The sequence below is a fragment of the Scatophagus argus genome, chromosome 3 (genome assembly GCF_020382885.2).
Source record: "Scatophagus argus isolate fScaArg1 chromosome 3, fScaArg1.pri, whole genome shotgun sequence".
In the NCBI taxonomy this organism is placed as follows: Eukaryota; Metazoa; Chordata; class Actinopteri; family Scatophagidae; genus Scatophagus; species Scatophagus argus.
Genome location: NC_058495.1, coordinates 25206913 through 25228826, shown reverse-complemented (window position 1 = coordinate 25228826; position 21914 = coordinate 25206913). Strand labels below are relative to the sequence as shown.

At 42.1% G+C, this 21914-nt stretch overlaps 1 protein-coding gene across 1 annotated transcript in view; it reads right to left on the bottom strand.

The window, feature by feature from the left end:
- The window catches only part of LOC124056999 (sodium- and chloride-dependent taurine transporter-like), a 33109-nt gene extending 11408 nt beyond the window's left edge, over positions 1-21701 (bottom strand). Inside the window, exons 1-9 of the mRNA XM_046385008.1 lie at positions 21471-21701; positions 12274-12503; positions 11936-12070; positions 6669-6757; positions 5148-5293; positions 4730-4862; positions 2955-3089; positions 2150-2253; positions 1916-2040 (exon numbers count right to left, since the gene is read on the bottom strand). Of these exons, the coding sequence (XP_046240964.1) occupies positions 1916-2040; positions 2150-2253; positions 2955-3089; positions 4730-4862; positions 5148-5293; positions 6669-6757; positions 11936-12070; positions 12274-12502 (1096 nt within the window). The 5' untranslated portion in view covers position 12503; positions 21471-21701. The remainder of the gene's footprint in view (positions 1-1915; positions 2041-2149; positions 2254-2954; positions 3090-4729; positions 4863-5147; positions 5294-6668; positions 6758-11935; positions 12071-12273; positions 12504-21470) is intronic.
- Positions 21702-21914: the final 213 nt, after the last annotated feature.

Here is a 21914-nt window from a genome sequence, read left to right as displayed (position 1 = left end):
GCTGTAAAAACAGAAGTCAAGAAACAAGGAAGCAGTCATAACAGCAAAACAGCATTGCAGCTGATAGCAAGATACATAAATATATTCAGTTTTTGTTGAGAATTATGACAAGGCATCCAACCAAACACCGCGTTGACTCGAAAGATAGTTCCACCCTTCATCCCTTGAGAGGGGAAAATGCTAGCAGAACATTAATCAAAACTGAAGTATATTAATTCATGAAATAGGATCCACATCAGACAGTGTGATAAGTCATTACTTGGCTGTACAAAACATAAAACACTATGTTTTAAAAGTTTTAAGATCATCCTTTTTCTTTGGAGCTCATTCTGGATCCAACAGAAGCCATGGCGTGCTTACACTGAGCTGTTCTGAGGATTCAGTCAGCATAATCTCTAATGCTGATAACATTAATTCACCTGTCATGTACATCAGAAGCAAGCAGTCACAGTTAAAGCAGACTTACTTGTGATGCTCCTTAACCTTCCTCAATGGAACACTTACTGTATCCTGCTGCTTACATGACCTGCTGTATTCTTAGGTTCACAGCACATGGACACACTTTTCAGGGAACATTACTTCTTCATTGGTAACTGAGTTCCATGTTGCTGCCATACACTTCTACTATTCTGAAGAGCATCAACTCTCTGTTAACATTGCACAATTCTACAAAACTTCATTTGGCACTGGATGTAAATGGGACACTACAATCATCCAATATCCATGTCATCGTAGCTTGCAGTACAGACAGTGTTTGAAATTAGTATACAGTCCTAAGTTAAATTTGATTCTAGAAAGCACTTGACACTATCATTGTTCTGTTTTAATCAAAAACAATAAGTTTCAGGCTTGTGATTCATTAAAAGTCATACAAAATGCTTTGTGTCTTAAGCAGGTAACAGAAGCCAGTGAATCCAAAGAAGAGAAATTCAAACTTTGCAAATAAGCCCCAAAAGCTTTCAGTTGTCTGTTGGTGTGTTAACACCTTCCCATGAGCATAAATTGGTACTTTTAGAGAAAGAGTCAGCAGTCAACTCTTTTCTGCTTTGTGATGTACAAAAACAGGCATAAATGACATTCTTGTGTGATTATACTGAAAAAACAGGCATGACTTCAACATTAAAACGTGCTAAACTTGTATCCTTAGAAAAACAAAGGTGCTTTTGCATATGGAACAATTGTAAACCTTTAAGTCCATGGACAAACTGCTGGCATGTAGGCTTTTCCAAAACACTTCAATCTCATGTGATCTTGTTTTAAAACTGAGATATGGGCTAACATTAATCCCAAAAATATAAAGTTGCCAGTTTTTGATGCTTTCATTAGAAAAAAAAATATATAAATAAGTTTGTTTTTGTCAAAACAACTAATAACCCCATATGCCAATATATCACTGAACTAGATAGAAACCACAACAACAGTGACTTCAGTTTGTCACATACAGGTAGAAACCTACACCTAGAAACGTCTCGGAGACAAAACCCTGATTCAAGCTAAGACACTGGCACAAGATGCACACAGCTAGCTGTAAGTCTTTTCAAGTCTTAATGCCTCCAACTCAAAAACAGAAACCCCTTTTTCAACACCTCTGTCTCAGACCATGCATCCAACTTGAGCACCCAAGCGGTGCGCTAACAGTCCAGACAAATGTTTTCTCACATTCTGCTTTTGTCAAGGAGTGTTTGATTGCGGAAACTTCCATATTCCGATGCCGTCATTTGTAATTAATCGAGGAATCCATTTGATTCATCAAGAAATCCATTTAACATAATTCAGTTCTAAATGAAAAACGCATTGGCCGATTCTCTTTTGAGTTTCGTTGCTGTTTTTTTTTTTTTTTGTAATTACTGTAGTTTAATTTGTTAACCAGGAAGCAGCGCCCACCATCACTGCCGCCTTTCAAGAACCCTCGTACCTGACTCTGCCACATCAGCAATGTCCACCCCTTGCTCTTGTGCCATGAAGCCCAGGACGGAAAATATTGCGAAGCCAGACACAAAACTGGTACCACTGTTGAGGGCTCCCAGCAGCAAACAGTCCCTATGTCACACATATGTCATGAGGAGGATTTGTTAATGAACACACAAGGATCCCTTCACCCCCCTCTCTACCTTACACCTAACCCCCTCACTGAAAACCAACAGCTCACCTGTAGCAGTTGTATTTGTACTTGTTGTAGCTCCCCAAGGACGTCATGGCGCCTAAACAGATGGCATAGGAAAAGAAGATCTGCGTGCCAGCGTCAATCCACACCTGCCGAGTAGGGCGAGAGAATGGGGACAGAAAGGCTGAGGCCCGCCGATGAGGGAAAGCACAGGGACATGAGCAATGCATAGAGAAGCTAGGAAGCTAACGAGAAGCTAATGAAGGAGAAGCTAGGGGACGAATTTAAGTCATGGCTAACATGGGCTAGGCGAGTCAATGTCTTCATTTAGCAGAAACAAGCAAGAGATGTCCGACAGATTTTGGCCTTGCAGTCTTCATTCTGAAATGTTTTTACATTCTGTTATTAATCCCAAACACCTCATGTACCGCCCGTACAGATGCTAGCTGTAGCTACTTTAGTAGCCTGTGCTGTGTTTGTGAGGCAGCGTGAGTTCTGACTGATTTCAAAATTCCAGAAAATAACTGACTCCTAATTCACTGTATGCATAGCTTATATAGCTTCACACTCTCCGGGCTTTTTTAACTCAGGCAGTTTGTGAATCCATTGTGCACATGAAAAATATAAACAATCTAGTGCAGTGTGTGACTAAACTATACTTGAAGTTAATGATTGTGCCGTCTGTCAAACTGACATAATTTATTGCGTTCTACCAGTGGACTATACATATCGGAACAGATGCTGGCGCTGCAAATATCAAACACTTTATGCGCAGCCAGACAGATGTTGAACATGTTCACCTGGAAGTAGCACACACAGATGTTTGGCTAGGCAGCACAGGGGCACCTACCTCTGGGTCCTTCAGGCGAGTGAGGTCAGGATACAGGTAGAACTTGATTCCCTGGCTAGCACCTGGCAGTGTCACACCACGAATCAGCAGTACGATGAGCATGACAAATGGGAACGTGGCTGTGATGTAGACCACCTGAGGGAGACCACAATACAGGAAGGTCAGGTCACACACAGCAGTTTGTACTGCTCCACTCAGGAAGTCTTTGGTAAGTAATTGGTCTGCCTTGGCAATGGCATGGATGTTAACTTGGCCTACTAGCTATAATCTCTGGTGTCATTAAAGGGAATTACGTTCGGTAAATGTGTTAACTCTGGAATTTATTTTTGAATTATGACAAGAAAAGACCGTTGGTTCTCCCTAAAATCAATAGCAGTGTATCCATATCTGTTGCTTGGAAAGCAGTGACTACACTTGGCCTTGAAGGAGTGACTTTATTACCTGATTTACACCTTGGAGCAACCAGACAGCATAAATCCAGCCAGACCAATCAATAAAGAGTGTTGAGGCTATAAAAAAAAGCAGTCTAGGATTGATTGAACTGCCTCTGGTCTCAGGGTGAGTTGTTGTTGTTGTTGTTGTTGTTGCTGTAGCAGCAACTGAACGAAATCCCTCCTCATAGATTTATTTCTTAAATGTCAACCTTTTAAACAGACGTACAGGCCTACAATAATACATAACTGTAATCCTTAAATTATTAGGTTACTTCTTTAATACTTAGATGTCTGGGATTCTCCATTGACAAATTTGTCACAGATAAATTAGCACTGTACATATCAGGCAGTAATTTGGCGTGCAAGATGTTTCTAACAGTAAATAAATAAATAAATAACTGTTTATAAAGTTTTGTTTGGTTGTGAGGTAAAATGCTCTTAAAATATGTGTTTTTCAAACAGAGCGACACTTTGTACAGGAAGTCAATCGAGGGAACCTGGGATCCTATTTTACATTCTAACAATACAATAAGGTGTTTGTTTTTGGCCTGGTTTGTAGTAGATCAGTACGGTGGTCGACAAGTACAAACGCACTGCATATACAGACGCTGCATATAAGAAACAGATGCAAAAGGAAAACGCTGCAAATACGTGTGAGGCAATATAACTTTATTCTTCTCGTGTACTCATCTGCTCCACACGTGTATACGTCTGTTGTCTGTCTCTCGGGTGGAAGCTCAGCACTGCCCCTAGAGGCCTGGAGCACTTCTGTTGTATGACTGGATATGCAGCGTTTTCTTTTTGCATTTGTTTTCTGTATTTGCAGCACCTGTCTGTATATGCAGCATGTTTGTACTTGTCGGTCACTGTAGACTAGGGCCTAGCAGTTACTGAAACTCAGTTCTGCGCACAAAACAAGACAAGCTTCAGATCTCTAATGCTCTCATATCCTTTGTGACACATCAGCTATGACACTGGATGTATGGTTGTGCAGATTATTTTGTCCCATCTTGTTTTGATGCATGGGCTGAGAACTGCAAGTTCTACTATTTTAAACAGAGGAAGTGCTTTAGATCAACAACACTGCAAGCACATGCACTTGCCACTTCCTCAGCCCACTTAGGCCTTCAGGAAAACCTCGGTTTTCTTGAGTTCAGTTTGAACATTGACCCTATTGTTGGTCAGAGCACAGTGAAAAAAAAAAGAAATCATATGAGTGTCACCCTGTCTCAGTACTGGCACTCATTATGATACAGCGAGTTCAGCAAGTTCAGCAAGTTCAGCAGTGCAAAACACAACAATAAACATAAGATGCTATGGCATAACAAAATGTATATTTACCTTGCCAGTGGACTTGACTCCCTTCCAGATGCAGAAGAAGCAGATCACCCAGACGAGCAGTAAACACAGAGCCAGGTCCCATTTAACAGGACCCAAGTCATGTATACCACTGGTGATACCCAGCACATTACGTCTGCAACATAAAAGGGAAGCTCAGTGAGAATGTGTGTTCATCTGTGCAACTCACAGCTCTTCCATATGGTAACAAAAAACAAGAGATGTTTTTATATGTAACTTGTCATATGTGTTTGTGTGACCAAATGTGAGGGGCTGGGAAATGGGATTCCTCACAGCGAAAGCTCTTTAAATGTGTGCAAATCCCAATGACCTAAAGATCCCTGATTACAAAGTTGTGTGGTGTGAACAGTGCAGCGATCTGATGTGTCACGTAGTGTGAACAAGCCATTATGGAACTCACTCCCAGAACTCGGTGACGGGGGAGGTGAAGTTTGTGATGTTGGCAGCCAGCCAAAGGGATTTGTTCTTGCGGTAGGTGTCCTCGATGCAGCGGTCGGTGTTCCAGGGCTGATTGCACTTGGCCCAGGGCAGCTCAGGTTGAAAACACTGAAAATCCCCAATAAATAAATAAATAAATAAGCAGGAGTTGTGCTGTTGCTCTGAAACATGTTAGCTTCTGATAGGCTGGTGAAGAGCGTCAAACTTCTAGTCAGGAGTTTAACCTCTGTGTGAAATCATTGACTGACAACATACTTTTTGTCAATGCTAGGTGGTCGTGGCAGCAGTCTGATAATAATGCACTCTGAGGTGTTCTGATGCAGAAAATAATAAACCAAGCAAACCGAAACTCTGTACCAGAAGCTAATATATTTTATTCTTTCTGTACCAAGTCGAGCAACTAAGTCTTCTTTGGGGATTCAACGTCATTTGTACTTTTGTACCATAAATTTTCGTTGCTTTTTAGTAGGTTAAGGCTCGAAAATGGTCGTGCAACCATCTAAACCACTTTTCACAGGGCTCACGGAGACGAGAAGCAGGTGCCTAAGAAAGAATCCTGCTAAATTTTGCTGACTTTTACAGAAATTTCTGACTGTACTTAAGCTCAAATAAAGCACCTCTTTCATAAGTTTTATTTTAGTGCAACTTGTGATAAAAAAGGTTGTTGCTGCTGTGAAAACACACGTCTTCATTTGTGCGACTTTTTTCTGTTTTGTCTTAGGAATTCAGGTCATGATTTGATGAATCAATTTAAGTTTCTTTTACTGAAACGTAACATTCTGTGTCAGTGCAGTTATGTTGATTTGCTTTGTTCATTTAACTGTTTTTCTAAAAGCACATCACAAGTTATAATAATGACGGCGATAAGCACTCTTCTGTAGGCACAGTGAAGAACAGACTTTTCTACCAAATACGCACACACACGTATTGTGTTTGAGCGAGGCACACATGATAAACTGTGCGGTTATTGATTTGTGCCTTGTGTGCTCTGACCTGATACACAAACACAGTCCTACACACCCTCACACACACCCACACACATACACAGCCTTTTTTTATGAGAGATAGACCGACTGTGATTAATCTTGGCATTGCTGTGTTCTGGGTATCTGGGATGCTGTGCAGGCTAAACTTTAACCTACTGCACTACTGGAGAATCTGCTATTGTTGATGTTTGTGAACTTGATTTATATATTTGCAAACAAAGAAGAAATAATCAGGCTGACTTAGTAAAATCTTAGCAAATCCTATATTGGCTTACATCGTGTTTGTGTGCTGCTGGGAAATTATTATTTACTTTATTCTCAACTGTTCATTTAGCTGATTCCGACATTTTACAGGACAAGCTTGCAACACTGACAATACAGTTTGTCGTTACTTACTAGAGGATCAAGAATGTTCAGTGTAAGTCAACGAAGAAAGAAGTGAGAGAAAACAGAGGGCTTTTACATTGTCATCAGGGTTTCTCTGTACCCAGACGTACCTGGAACAGATAGTAGACGCCCCAGGCAAGGATGACGATGTAGTAGATATTCAGCAGGGACACGATCACAATGGAGGCATAACCAATACCTTCAGAGAGAGGAGAGAAGTCAAGGTGATGATACAAGCAGACATCAGCAGCCATGTGAAAAGGCCAAGAGTCACTGAAGGTCACAACAAAGAATGTCAGTTGTGCCGCCATCACCTGGGAAACAAAGCGTCCTTGAGCAAATTCCTCAGTTTGAATAAATCAGATTAAATGGTGTGCAAAGTGACGGCAGATACACAATATCTGCATATCATGATACACATATGTATCTGTACAATATGCTGCAATTAATATTAGTGTAGTGAGCGACTGTGGAGAAATGAAGAGAAGTACATAAGGAAATAAAAAGGTCCACAGCATTCAGAGGCCGATTTAGAATTTAAATGTCACCAATGTTAAAGAACATTTGATCTATTCGGCACAGCCTTAATAGGAACAGACAATTTTTGCCTAAGTTAATGATGACGGAAACTGAAACCTCTTTGAAATATTGCATACCAATTTTTGTGTTGATGAAACATCCCTTTAACTTTTTCACTTCCCTGTTTCCCCATGTGACTGACTGACACTGTCAGCTTCCTCTAAAATTTTCCACTTTAATGTCACAATTCATGGGCTTCGATAAAAGCTTCCGTCTTCCATTTGACTCTTTAAGACTTAAACCCACAGAACTTTATAATAAATTTCGGTAAAGAAACAAGTTTCCACAGACACATGGCTCAGGTTAAATTACACAGAAAGGTGTATGAAATGATGTGACACACATGTTGAATACTTCCCATCGCATGCAAGGATGAGGCCATGTCAACGTGTTCACGACACTGAGGCAGAAAAACTTAAAAATGTCCCTTCCAGGATTGTGAAGTGAACCTGGGTCACAAAAGGTTAAAGATGAACGCACTTAAACACATCTCCACTCTGCTCTGCTATTTTTCAGCCTCAGAGATTCAACTTCCTGTTTTGGAAGTTATGATATTTAATGTGTCCAGGCTGTAAATCCACATTCCTGCTTCAGTGTTCAGAAGAGGCAGCAGAATTAGAGCTGATTTTTTGTTTTTGCTTTCACATGACATTGTGTTCAGAAATACTCGCAGTATTTTTACCCTCCTCAAGGTCCACAGCAATCATGTTTTAGTTCTTTCAGCCTTCAGTGGTGCTGCCACGTACTCTAACTTTGTTTGACGTGTTAAGAAGACAGATGAGCCGACTTTCATTGCGTTGATTCTGGCCTTGAGACAGAGCTGGTGGTAAACAAGGGAGCAGACTGCGTGTGTGTGTTTGTGTGTGTGTGCCTGTGTGTATTCTTGTGTATCTACTACACAGGGATATTAAGATAAATCCGTCAAAAATGAGAACAGGTGTAGGAGTTAGGATTTGGGTCAAGACTGGCCAAGAGATTGGGTTTGAGAGTAGACATTAAATAAAGATTATGGTTTCTGAAGGTCCTCTTAAGGGTATGAGGACGTGTGTGTGTGTGTGTGTGTGTTTGTGCATGTACAATCAGACAGCACACACAGCCAACAGAAGCCACTCATCCAAATTAATGTCCTTCAACGTCATTGACCATCTGTGTGTGTGTGTGTGTTGGTCTTCTGAACAGAGAATGTGAGTTTGAGTGTGTGTGTGTGTGTGTGTGTGTGTGTCTGTGTGTGTGAATGTGTGAACTGTTCCACCATCACATCATGTACTTCTAATCACTCCACTAATTAGCAGCACCTACACACACACACACACACACACACACACACTCACACACACACACACTCACACTTTTGCAGATCACATGGAACAGTGCTGATCAAACAAACTCCATGATGTCATTTCATGTGCTCATCTGCTGACCTCAGGTGACCCCGCTCAGTCTGTGTGTACATTATGCTTCTTAACACACATATATAACTACTGTAAAGACGGATTTTGCTTCTTGCCTTCTCAGAGGGAAAATAAAGTGTCTTTTGAAGGCCTGAGACAGAAGAAAGAACAGTCTGTACAGGATCAGGGAGATAAGCCCTGCTGCTGTTGTCTTTTTTTAAATAATGTTTCACATCTTCGCAGTGCTGCCATCAGTCTGTGAAATATCTGGCTCGATTATGCAGATATTAAATCACATCCAACGAGCACAATTATGCAATAGGAGACACCTTATGATTGTTGAGGCGGCTATTAATACGATCTGGCTGCAGCGACTGATCCACTGAAGTTGGACTGGATCTGTTTCAGTTTGTGGCAGCCGGGAAGTAACACTCGTCTGAATGGAAGATAACATTTTTTCCATTGAGATTATGTTTGAAAAGGTGCAGGGTGTAAACTGTAATGTGCTTTGAGTGAAAGAGTGGCAATTACTCTCCAGTCCACTTCATCATGTCTTAATACGGGGCCACGGCTTTTCATGCACCATCACATCCAAATGTAGCATTTCTTCTCCATTTGCTGCATGGACTGCAGGGTGAAGCAGCAAGACAAATTGTTTTTGATAAACGCCGACGTTTTCCGTTTTAGCATAAGAACACATGAAAAGTGTGATTTTGGCAGCATGACTTTAACAACAGCTGACTGCCCAGAGTATCTTCTATGCATTTACTCAGTCATTCGATATGTGCTTCTTGAGTAATATAATAAAATAATAAGCTTGTTGACAGCTTTAAGAGATTGGGCTACTCACATGTTGCGTGATAATAATTAGATTGAATTTCTGGGGGTTTTGTTGTTTACATCGTTTGTCTAGCCTACACAGAAACACTTGGCTGTAACAGCTGAAAGGAGAAGTTCCATTTAATTTTAATGAGAGACATGTTGATTTAAGAGTTGTTATTACTATGGCTGGACGCAGAACAACCTGTGCAGCTGCACTGATCTCACTCATTTTTCTCTTCTGAATGGGCTGAAGCGAAACAGATGGACGCAGCTCCGACCAACTCGGTTGTTTTCAGGGAAAACATGACCCTCTTCAGTCTCTGAAAAATCAGAGACGTGGGCAGCAATTCAGACGTCTGGAACCGGACTAAACACATGTCTCAGTTCCCTTCCTCTGCTGCTCATTTCAGCTCATGATGCTTTATGAGCATGGAAGAGCTACACGCTTATATCTCTAAACTATGTTTAATCAAAGGTTTTAATAATGCAAATATGATATTTAGAGATTGTTCTTTCTCTTCCTCCTCCTCTGCTCTCTCTTACTTCATTTAATTTTTCATTCTTTCCTCTATTCTGTCTCTCCTTTGTCACTCCTCCACTATCGATTCCTCTTTTCTCTCTCTCTCCCTGCCCTTTCCCTCAACGCTGTCTTCCCCTCCTTCTATCACCACATTCTCTTTGCCTCCTTTCCTTTCTTCTCCCTCCTTTCCTCTCCTCCCTCCCTCTCTCTCTCTCTCTCTCTCTCTCTCTCCCTCTCTCTCCGTCTGTCTGTCTCTCCCTATTTCTCTCACCTTTATCAGTCTGTCTCTCAGCTCCTCAGATCTCGTTGCTCTGCTCCTTCCCTTTCCCCTCTCTCCATCTCTCTGATGTGTTGCCGCGCTGTTGCCGTAGCAACATGTGATTTGGGACACTCTGTACACCGTCTCCGCTGTGTGTGTGCGTGAGACAGCAGGGAGGATAATGTGTCTAAAAGAAAGGAGGAATGTGTGCATGGGAAAGCGAGAATAGAGGCATAAGTAAATAATTTAATGAAGATAATGAAACAGGAAACGGTAACATTACTTTAAATGTGTGAATGTGAGGCAGAATGAAAGAGGTTTATGTGCATGTTTGCTCGATGCAAATCATCAATGTGAATATTAAGAAGACAAAACAGAAGAAAAAACACACTCAGAGCAGAATCGACAATGATGAATGCATTAACCTTATTCAGCTGGTGTGGAACAGGAGGAGAGGGGGAGGTGAGAAGACAGATGAGGGAAATGGAGGAAGAGAAGAGGAGAAGGAAATATGATCGAAAATGTGAAACAAAGGAGGAGGTAGACTGAAGGAAAAAAGAGGACGGTTAGACAAAACATAAGAATGTCTCCATCTGATACCAGGGATAGAATCAGGGAAGACATCCAGGAACTTTAAATGTCCTCTCTTAGCAGAGAGGAGGTTTTCACAGGAGAGGAATCAGCAGCTAGAGAAGCTAAGAGCAGCCTTGGTGTGTTGCAGGCCTGGTTGTCTGGTAACAGCTGCAGGGTAAAAGCTCAGCGGTCTGACTGGAGGGGTGTGGTGTGTCTCAGCCTTGTGTTGGACAGCTATTCCTCTGTGAGAAGCAACAGAGGCCTGGAAAAATTTAAAGCCAGTAGATGAACAGGAAAAGGCCAGTGACTTTGCTCATCAGGCAAGTCGGTGAGGTGTCACGAGGCTGGGCGGAGCTATAGTCAGAGCTGTGGGTGGAGCTGACGCAAACCAACAACATCTGGTTCAGTCAGCTACAGTGAAGTCTGAACAACGACGCACTAAAACTTTACTATTTAATTTGCTTAATTTTGGCCACTCGGGGCTTGCAGACACAAGGTGTGAGCACGACACTGACATATCATCACCTGTCACGTGTCTAAACTTGTGCACTTTCATTATCCCAAATGTCTCCAACAACGTTCAGAGAAATCTGTAGCTTCATTTAAGCTAACGGTGTGTTTCCTTTGGCCAGACGTCACTTTAACAACAGGACAGAGTCAAGAAAGTGAAGGAAGTCGGTGAACGTGATGAAACAACGAGTTTGATGTTGTAATAAAGCTCCATAAAGCTTCAGGTTTAGATGATAATCTTCTCTGTAGTTTTATTCTGAACACCACCTTTCACATTGTCACTGTTATTTGAAAAATATTCATTGTGGCGTCTTAAACAATAGACAAACTTCTTCATATAATCTCAATATTTCTTAAATCATAACTTTGTACTTTGACAACCAAAATTCAGTTTTTTATTCTCTTCAGTTTACTATAAACCTTAAAGTGTTTAAGTGGTTCTCTTTCCTTGTGAATGTAAACCACAGCTGCACATTTCAACTCCAGGAGGGCAAAGTGGGGGCTTCCAGTCTAATAGTCCCCATGAGAGGAGACACAGCAGGGACACTGTAAATGAACACACTATTCACCCACCACTCCACTCCACCCACAAACTTCACATCAGTTCTTTTTGCTGCTCTATACAACCATTAGTGTTATTGCTGACATTATGGACAAAGTGTAATGTACCCAGTGCATCAGGTCACGAGTTCAGCACAGAGGATCTGGGGAGGGTCAACATACCAGTAAAGATGGGGCAGAGCTTCTCCCAGCAGGTGATGCCACCTTCAGAGGTGAACTGACCCAGGGCGACCTCAAGGAAGAAAACTGGCAGACCTCCGCCAAACAGGAAGATGAAGTAGGGGATGAGAAATGCACCTGTATGGAGGGAAGGAGGGGCGGAGCAACAGCAGGAAAGGTGAACAGATGGACAGAGAGAGGGTAGATGAGCGGTGGAGAGAAGGCGGAGTGAGGAAATTTAAGACAATAGATAAATCGGCATGAATTCAAAGACAAATATTGTCAAAGAAAAGCATATTTGATAAGGAGTGTCAACAAACAGTTCGAATTTTCACACTTACCTCCACCATTCTTATAGCAGAGGTATGGGAAACGCCAGACGTTCCCTAAACCAACAAAGCCGCCGGCCACAGACAGAACAAAGTCCAACTTGCTGGCCCACTTCTCCCGCTGGGGGTGTTTGCCCTCTGCCTCGTCTTCGGGCCGGGTGCCAGGGCTCTTACCAGGAGATGGCTTCAGAGTGTCCTTATGGAAATCCTTCAGACACTGAAGTTTCTCTTTTTGAGCCATTCTGTAGAAACAGGAGACAGACGGAGTCCTGTAAGGATTAACTGATAATAAGTGGCTCGTGGTAGACCAACACAGACCTGTGGCGCGAAGCCTCCACCACGTTTCAAGAAAAAAAGGTCCAGATGTGTTTTTTATATAAGCCCACTGAAAAACACTCTAACAAACCAAAGTGAAAACATAACCTCCCGGGCAGAGGTAACAATTTGGCTTTTGCAAGCCATCACAGTATCATTACCAAACCACAAAGCCACACTGTTGGGTTCACTGGGGCCAAAACAAGCTGATACAGCCTTAGCAGTTTGGTTTCATTTTACGACCATCCTCAGGCTCGACAGTTTATCTTCAATTCACTGCTCTCAATGCAATTTTACTTCATACCACATGAGAAAAAATTAATCCTTGGCTCATTTATGTTTGTACTGGTCAGTCTGGATGTTTTTGGTCAGCTCAGATTAAATGGCGTCATTGTCACCTGGCCAAATGAACTGAAGAACGGACACAGAACAGTGAAACTGAATACCATTAGGGTTCGGTTCCGATAGCTGATTCCAGTTTGGATGTGATTCAGAGTTTGGCTGGATAGGATTTGTGAACAAGTTAAAAACAAAAACTCTTGTCAAAGATTTTTTATTAGCAAATAAATTACCTACCAATAAACTCTTGATTTTGTGCCTTCATGTGACCCATCACCATGACAAGAGCTCTCCTAACTCTGAATGATAACCTCTACTTCAAGGTATTTATGTGCTCTGACTGAATGAGAGCTAATCAAAACCAAAAAAAAAAAACGACCCCAACATGTAAGTTTGATTGTTGAAATGCTTGGTCTTTTATTATTTATTTATGTGCAAGAGAATTTAACAGAAAGACGAAATGGAGAAACTCTACTCGGTCCCTTCTCTTACTCCCACACCCCAACCTCATTAAAAATATTTAATATGACGGTGTGATTGGTCAGATGTCTAAACAGTGCGATCAGGGCCACAACGGCTCAGCCAGAGCTGTAAATTTCCACCCGATGACGGCCATGAGAGAGAGGGAGAGACAGACATACTTAGCAGTCAGCAGATGTCTGTCACTGTGGAAAATGTCATGTCTCTATCGGTTTCCATATGCCAGGCTGCCGTGCCATTAATCTCTCTCTCTCTCTTTGTTGCACTCATTCATTCGCTCTCTGTCTCACATTCTGTTTACACAGGATTAGGTCGAGGACAAGGCTGGATTTTAGATAAATTCTGATATGCATTTTTCTGCTGCTGCCTACAGACACATACTTAGTTTTTGTTTCCAAAATAATGTTGATCCCACAAACACATTCTTGACACAAACTTCTCTTTTCCCTAACAAGACAAGGAGACGAATAAAAAAGAAAAACATTAGGATCACACGCTTCTTTTAACGAAGAAAGATTTGCCATTGAAGACAGAAGAAAAAAACTGACTTTTCCACATTCAGCTGCTCATTGTTTTTGTCCTTCCTATTCAAAAAACCTTCTGTTTTTTGGATCCATTCTGTGTGCATGTATGTGCATTTGTGTGGTACATTCACTGTGCTCTGTGTCTAAAGATCCCTGTCAAAAAGAGTTAATGATTTCACAGAAAACACACGTGAATTTCTCGTCGCGATTAACTTCCTCGACAGTTAATTTATAACAGTGAGAGGAAACTGAATAAACTTGCTTTGTGTGTGTGTGTGTGTGTGTAAGTATTTCCTGCTTGGAGAGACAGTGGACTCCATTATGTCTGTGAAACACTGTCAACAGCAGTAGATAGTAACGGCCACGAGAGATGATGATAGTTATATTACTTCCAGTATGGAAATGGACTGACATATTAATGTGAATAACAAAACTGCCCTCAGTGTCATAAGAGGTAAGAGGAAATCCTGCCACACTGGCTGATGCTCTTTGACCACTCAGAGAAAGGAATAATTGAGACTGTGTTTATAGAAACACTTGAATTAAGTGATGGGCATAAAAAAATCTGTAACACGATGTTTCAGCGCCTAAATGAACTAAGTTTGTAGAAAAGCATCAATTTCAAACAGGGAATTTGTTTTGCTCATTGAAAAGGCTAATATGAAATCGAGTGAGCTCCCTTTCTGTATCATTTATATGGAAGCACTTGAGCAAAATTGCTTTCTTTTGGTTCATTTTGGACCAATAAAAGAAAAATAAAAACCAAAAAAAAACAAAAACAAAAACAGTCTTATAAACTTATAAATCCTACCACTACAGAGTTGCATATCATCTGAAAATAAATCACAGAACGGAGAAAAAAAATCTCAATCCTTGCAGATAAAGACTCAGAGTCAACACAAAAAGACTGAGAAGGGACCCAGAATTGAGCCTTGTGGCACTCCATGAAACCTTGTGGTAGTCAGCTGTATGACAGCTACCACTGAAATTATCCATCCATCCATTTTCTATACCGCTTATCCGACCACTGAAATTAAAGGGTAAAAATGTATCAGATGAGACACAAGTTTGGTTACACTGGGCCACAGCACAACGCTTTAAACAACGACTTATATTTAAAAATGATGACCTCCAAGAGAGGAGCCTTACTTTCACATCTTCTTTGACATTATTTTGGTACATGCACATGGAACATCTATAAAACATGCTGCTGAACAAGAGGAAGCAGAAAGCGGAAATACAGAGATAGAAGATCATAAGAGTTAATGAGATACACAATCAATACTGATACACATTAATGTAAATTATTAAAGAAGTTATCTGTGTGGGTTAATGTAAACAGATATATTTTTTGTTGCTTTATGTTTCTGCATCCTCCTTGTTGAGTTCGCAAAAGCTTTTCAATTAAACATTACATCTGGTTTCTGGTAAAACTCCTGTGATGTATTTCGTATTAGCAATTCTTGATTGTAGTTCTACGTAGCAACGCTTTCCCTCTGCAGCAACATCCACTCAAATTCCTTTGAGTGGACATTTTAATACGTAGTCATGGGTGCTAGATCACCATTATGACATAATAGTCATTATAGTTCATGGTGCCACCTTGCTCATGACTTTAAAAGGCCAGAACACCTTCTGTTCACAATGCATAGCAAGCTTCTCCTGGGCTCCACTGAGCCTTGTGCTAACAAGTGGCCTTTGCGGCTTCAAGTTATGTGTTGGCTGCTGCATAAACACGCGAACATCTGGATGGACAGCAGCGCTCACGAGCTTTGGTCAATGACCAAAAGAGTTGGATCTCGGACACGAGCAGCAGAAATGGCTTTATTTCACGGGGCGGCCGGGCTCACACTGGGCTCTGTTCGGACGTAAGGTGGTTCCAGCATCTGAGTCCGACGCCTCCTGCATGACACGTCCCCAATCCCCCACGGAGAGCGCCTGGGGACAAGGACACGTGGGCTCTACTTTTCCTTCTTTACTCCTAGGATGACCTGGATGCAGATAAGCAGCAGAGAATGGATGTAGCTGAGTGACGAGTATAAGCAGAAGTAACTGGAACGGCTCATCGGGCCAAAGACGAGAAGCTCAGTCAGAAAACCCAAATCAGAAGACGAAGCCAAGTTTGTTGGACGAGTCATCTGCACGTTCACGCTTCACGTAAAGAGAGCTGTCTTCAGTAAGTTAGGGAGGTGGTGAAAGTCCTCACGTGTACACAACAGTACATGTACAGAAGTGATACATTAGCAGGAAATGTTGCTGCCTACAAAGCAGCCTCCAGGGAGTCGTCCCGGCTGTGGGCGCCGCAAGAACTGTGGGACAATTTAAAGCTCAGTGTCAAACATAGACACTCATTGTCTGGTGTGTGTGTGTGATTACTGGACCCAGACTCCTATAGTGACTACACACACACACACACACACACTCACACTCACTAAAAAATTACATAACACATTCTCCTATTTTAAGACTGTGTAGATTTCCACTGGGCTGACTGCCTACTGAATGCCTCCTCTCCCCTCCCTCGTCCTGCTCCTCCTCCTCCTCTTCCTCCTCCTCCACTGTTCCACATTTCTTTCACTTCTTCTCCTCTTTTTCAAATCTCCTCCTCCACCTTTCCTTTTTGTCCTTTCTTTCTCCCCCAGCTTCCTCATGTTCTTTCTCTTCTCCTCTCCTCTCCTAAAATGTCCTTCATCATATATCCCTCGATGTGTTTGCAACCCCTGAATCTTCTCCTCCACCATCTTCGGCTTCCTTTGACTCTCTTCTCCTAATCTATTTTAATTTCTTTTACTTCTCCTCCCGCATCTCCCTTTTCCTCACCTTCATTTCAAACTCTGCCTCTTTGTCATGCATACCTCCTTGTCCCAAATTGTAAAAAGTTATTGTGCTTACGATTGTGTAAGGAAAAAAAACATGTAATGAAGAGAGGAGAAAGACAGAGAGAGAAAGGGGGGAATAATGAGAGGGCAATGGGAATGGAGGGAAAAAGAGGGTTAAAGAAAGTGCTGCTAAAAGTTGGGGGGGGGGGGGGTTAAAAAAGGAAAAATACAATGACTACTTAAAATTAAAAATGAAAGTTACCAAGTGTGAGAAAGTGACAAAGAAAAGTGAGTCACACACATTTAAAGACAGAAATAGAAGTGACCTTTACTTAAGAAACTGAGCGAGATTAGAGGCAGCGCACGACATCAGGTGTAACAAACTGTATCGACAAAGAGCGTGCGAGGTGAAAATGGTGCAGCAGGGACACTAAAAAGCTGAAAAGCTATGCACTGCACTGGTTTTCTTTATCTAGAGTCAACAGTCACTCTTGATTCTTGGAAAGGTTTCGTTTTGTTTTATTTTGTTGTTTTACCCCGTTCTAGCCAGTCAGCCAGTCATAATAAAACACTCCGGGACTGCAGTGTGTGTCTGGGCTCTGTCAGAATAAGACAAGGCCAGTTTTTAAGATCATCGCTTTCAGTTTCAAATTATTAAGGCGGTTCAGAAGACGTTTGCCCCGACAGAGCAGCCCCGCTCACATCCTGAGCAAATTTAGCACTAAGGTGGAGCTTATCATGTAATGCAAGCTTACTGCAGCTTATATCATTTTTATCCTGCATTCATGTCTTATCAGATGGGTCAGAAGTATGAGCAGCAAATCCATGAACGCTCTGCAATCAGATCACAAAATATTCTGCTGCCACTAGAGGCGCACGATACTACAAAGAATAAAGAAGAACTATTTTATCACCATCAATGTATAAACAAACTCTGAGACGTGTCTTAAACTTAAATAAATCATCTTGCAGCCTTCTTTTGAATGTGTTTAACAATATAAGAAGAAAAATTACATTAAATGAATAGTAAAAAAATAAATTAATAAAAGTAAATGGCAACCACATCAACTGATAAACAAAAGATCCATAAGGCCTGAAATCTGCGCTGGATTATTTACATTTTATTAACATTATCAAATAGGTAATATTAACGGGATATCAATATTTCACTCTTTAAATACCAGGGGTTATGGTCAGTACCCGTATAAGGCGACACACCAATAAGCATATCTGGAAAAAAGCTGCTTTTTCACTTTGGGGCCACCAGGTGGTTGCTCAGAGAATGACAGCGTAGCACCAGTCAGCCACACGATTGTCCCATCCATACACAAAACAAAAATTTTACACAAACTAACTTTAAGATTTGGGTTTCCCTTTTAGAAATATCTCTCTGGGGTTTTCCCCAGCGGCCAAAAGGGGGCGCAGCTCTGTTACAGTCCTGACATTCACCTTGACATTCAACAGACCAATTGGCTTCCATCATCCTGAAAGTGTATGAAGACATGCATTTGGCACCAGCAATTTCTTCCAATAACTTTTAGCCTTCCATGAGAGCTGGCTGTAAATCAACATCTCACTGCTTTCACTTTGCACCTGGAGATGAAATCTTTCAAAGCTGCCTATTAGCTACACCTACAACACAATTATCCAAAATCACACAGGATTAATGGGGCCGTTTTATTAATGATTAAAGACATTAAAGGTGTTGTGTACTGATGTGACTGTATATGGGTCAGTAATTCATGTTGGTTGACATGTGCAGTAACAGTAAAGGTCCAGCCGGAGCTGAAATCAAGGACGCACGACCATTACAGTTTGACTTGCTGTGTAACTGGGTTATGCTTTTACACACTGTAGGCTCTCGCTCTGTCCTTCTCAGTTTTCACTTGTAGAAACTAGTCTGGAAAGGCTGCTATGGTGCACACACGCACTTACGCACACACACACACACACACACACACACTCTCCACTAACCTGAGGTTACCGATTTGATAAATGATTTAAGAGCAAACAAGCCTGCAGCCAACATAACAGCTCTCAGATCTTTCAGTGCTGCTTGGACTGACAGAAGAGCAGACACCCGTTCGTCACAAACTGCTAAATTCCAGTACATTTTCACTCAAATGAATGTCCACGTGTGCAGGTCGTGCTGGACGCATCCACTTCATGAAATCTGGTAATATTGCTGCTGTAGACATATAAATTGGATATGCTTCTCTTTCGAAAAACCCTGCAGCTCGCAGGAAGTGATGCATTTCATGAGCTGTACTTTTTTCATAATCAGATTAAGAAATGGGAACTTGGCACAATCAGTGACTGGATGAGCAGCAGGAGAAAGTGCGCCACCTACAGAGCCTAGAACTCCACCCAAAAAGAAATCAAAGGATCTCAGGGATTACGCTCTTAAATCTTGGATTTAAATTGGATCAGAGTGTTTCAAGGTGTTTACATGTTACAACAATCGGGATGGTTAACTGATGGATCACGCTCTTTTAACCTGTGCCAATCAACCTGCTCGGATGTGTCGGGTCACAGCACACATTCAGGCTGAAGCTTCCAGGAGTTTACATACCATCAGCTGCTTACTCACTCAAAGACAGGACACAATTAGAGCATTACAGTCGACCCCGAGGTGCGTCCCTGAATGCTGCAGGGCTGACACCATCCTGAGCTCGCAGCGGCCGATGCAGAAGAGTGTCACACATTAGCTCAATGAGCATCAGCCAAGATTAGATTAAACTCAGGGGCAGGAGTACATGCGCGCATGTGTGTGCGTGTGCGCACACACACACACACACACACACACACACAGCTTTGTGTCTGCATAGTGGTAACCAATCTTGACCTTGTATCCAAGTTTATCAGCCTGTCTGTGACGTCCAGCTCTAAACAGCAGAGCCTCCGTCCCAACTACACCCACAATAAAATTCTTCAAACTCTGATGTTACATTTTGATTCCTTTTCCTGTTATCTCCTATGCTTCCCAGAAATGCTAACCATATCTTAAAAACCAACAGAACTTCTTCACTCTGGGTTTCAGGGGAGAAATTTACTGTCCCACGGTGACGATTTCATTTTGGCTGAGTCAAAATATCAGCATTTTTGACAGCTGCAGACTGACTAAGCACCACCCTTAAGTAGCCCATACCAGTCTAACCTTGTAGCACCACAACACCAAATATGGTCATCCTCAGAACTATAGGCCTGATGTTTGATAACACTGTGTTGACTCTGAATCCGGCTTTGGAACAGCTCATTGAATTCAGGCTTCAGTTTCACCATTTGTTTTTTCATTTTAAATGGCGTAATTGACTTCGTATGCGCGATCTTAAATTTAAAATTATTGTTCAAATGGCTAAAAGTCACGTTTTTGCCACGCAGATTACTTGCCTATAAACATTTGTTCAGCTTCCTGAATGTTTGGTAAACCGCATTTTGCCATTAAAAAAATCTACTAGATGTTCGAATCAATAATCAAAAACCTGGCAACAATCCAGCGTTGAAACTGAGCCAAAATGGCTCCAGCTGTCAGAACCCAGTCCGACTTGCAGCTTTTTTTTGGTAATGGTTACAGTCATTACAAGCCACACATAAAAACACAAAAGACACCGCTAACAAACCCGAGGATGAATACCTGACACAGCAACCATAACCATAAAGACCAAACTGCGCGTGGAGACGCACGAACACCGACGGGCACGCAAATTCGCCCTGAAACACAAGCAGCCGTATTAAAAACAAACTTCCGAGCGCATCCCAAAGTCTCTTGTTCGTGGTCACAGCAATCAGCGCAATCAAACATAAAGTAAGACATCACACAGACAGAGGAAGAGACGGAGAAAAGGAGGAAGCGAGATGAAGGCAGAGAGAGAGAGCGAGCGAGCGAGCGAGAGGCGGAGAGGAGGCTCGTGGTGAGGAGAAGCTGCGCGCGGTGTGCAACGTGCGAGCATCTCCGCCTTCTCATCGCTCCGAGCGCCTCACTTCCCCTTTCTGCTTCTGTTAGATAACGGAATTAAGTCTAGTCAGGAAAATGAATTAAACGGCGATTTCCTTTAGTTCCAATTGAACACAAGACTACGCATGAGCAAAAAACAAGACAAGCGACTGCATGGCTGTAGGAGTGTTTTAAAGAAAATCACCAGAGAGGACCTGGAGTCTGACTGCTCCACATGTTAACCAAGACTGATGAAAAAATGAATTACAAACAAAACCTTCCCTTGCATGCACATTGAGAACACCCAACACATGAAAAACGTAAAAAAAAAAAACAGAAATACATAAATAAGCACATTTTATTTGACGATCGGCGCTCTTATCACGATGCATTTAAAGCCATTAGGAAATAATCCGCCAGCGATCCTTCCTGAGCGCACGGACGCACACAGACAGCCTTTATCCAAACCAACATCGCAGCTTCCTCACCGAGCTCCACCAGGAAACACATCCCTGCCTACACACACTACCATCAGTAAAACCACCAGCAAATACAACCCAACACCGCCGGGCCCCATTGGTTCTCCCATCAATAAACGCACATGGACTCCTCTTAATTGTACCTCTTGTTCTGACATAAAGAAATGCTGCTCTCATTCAGTCGCAGTGGAGATCCAAATAAAGACTTTTATATACATAATCAGAATAAAAATCATGAAAAAGCGTCAGAAAACAGCCCAGTCATCCCTCCCAGCCTTGCTTTAAAGGTGTGCAAAGAGGATGTCTTTTTTCCTGTTACCTGATCTGTTGATGTGATTTTGTCTGTTAATTTGTCCTTTTAATGTCCTTTGAGCGTGTCCCTTCTCCGTTTCGTCTTGTCCGTGTCCTCCTGTGTCTCAGGGAGCGACTGAGGGCTGGACGCGTCGGTTGCCTATATTTTAGCCTGCTTTAAAGCCTCTCTTTCTGACCTTTGTCTCTTAAAACAGGGGGACCAGAGGCATCAGCGGCAGTGGAAAATCACCGGCCTGCCTCCTCTCAGAGCAACAGGAGAGCTGTGTGTTTCTGACGCCTTCAGGCAACCTCGGAATTGTCTCAAGTGCGCCGTGACACGAGCAAAGCGGCGGAAAGTGGAATTAAGAGCGATGCAAGCTGTGGAAATCCGTGCATCTTCAGGATCCACTGACAAACTGGTGGTTAAAACTATATGTTATTACCTTTTTCTGAGGGATTTAGAGGCTACGCT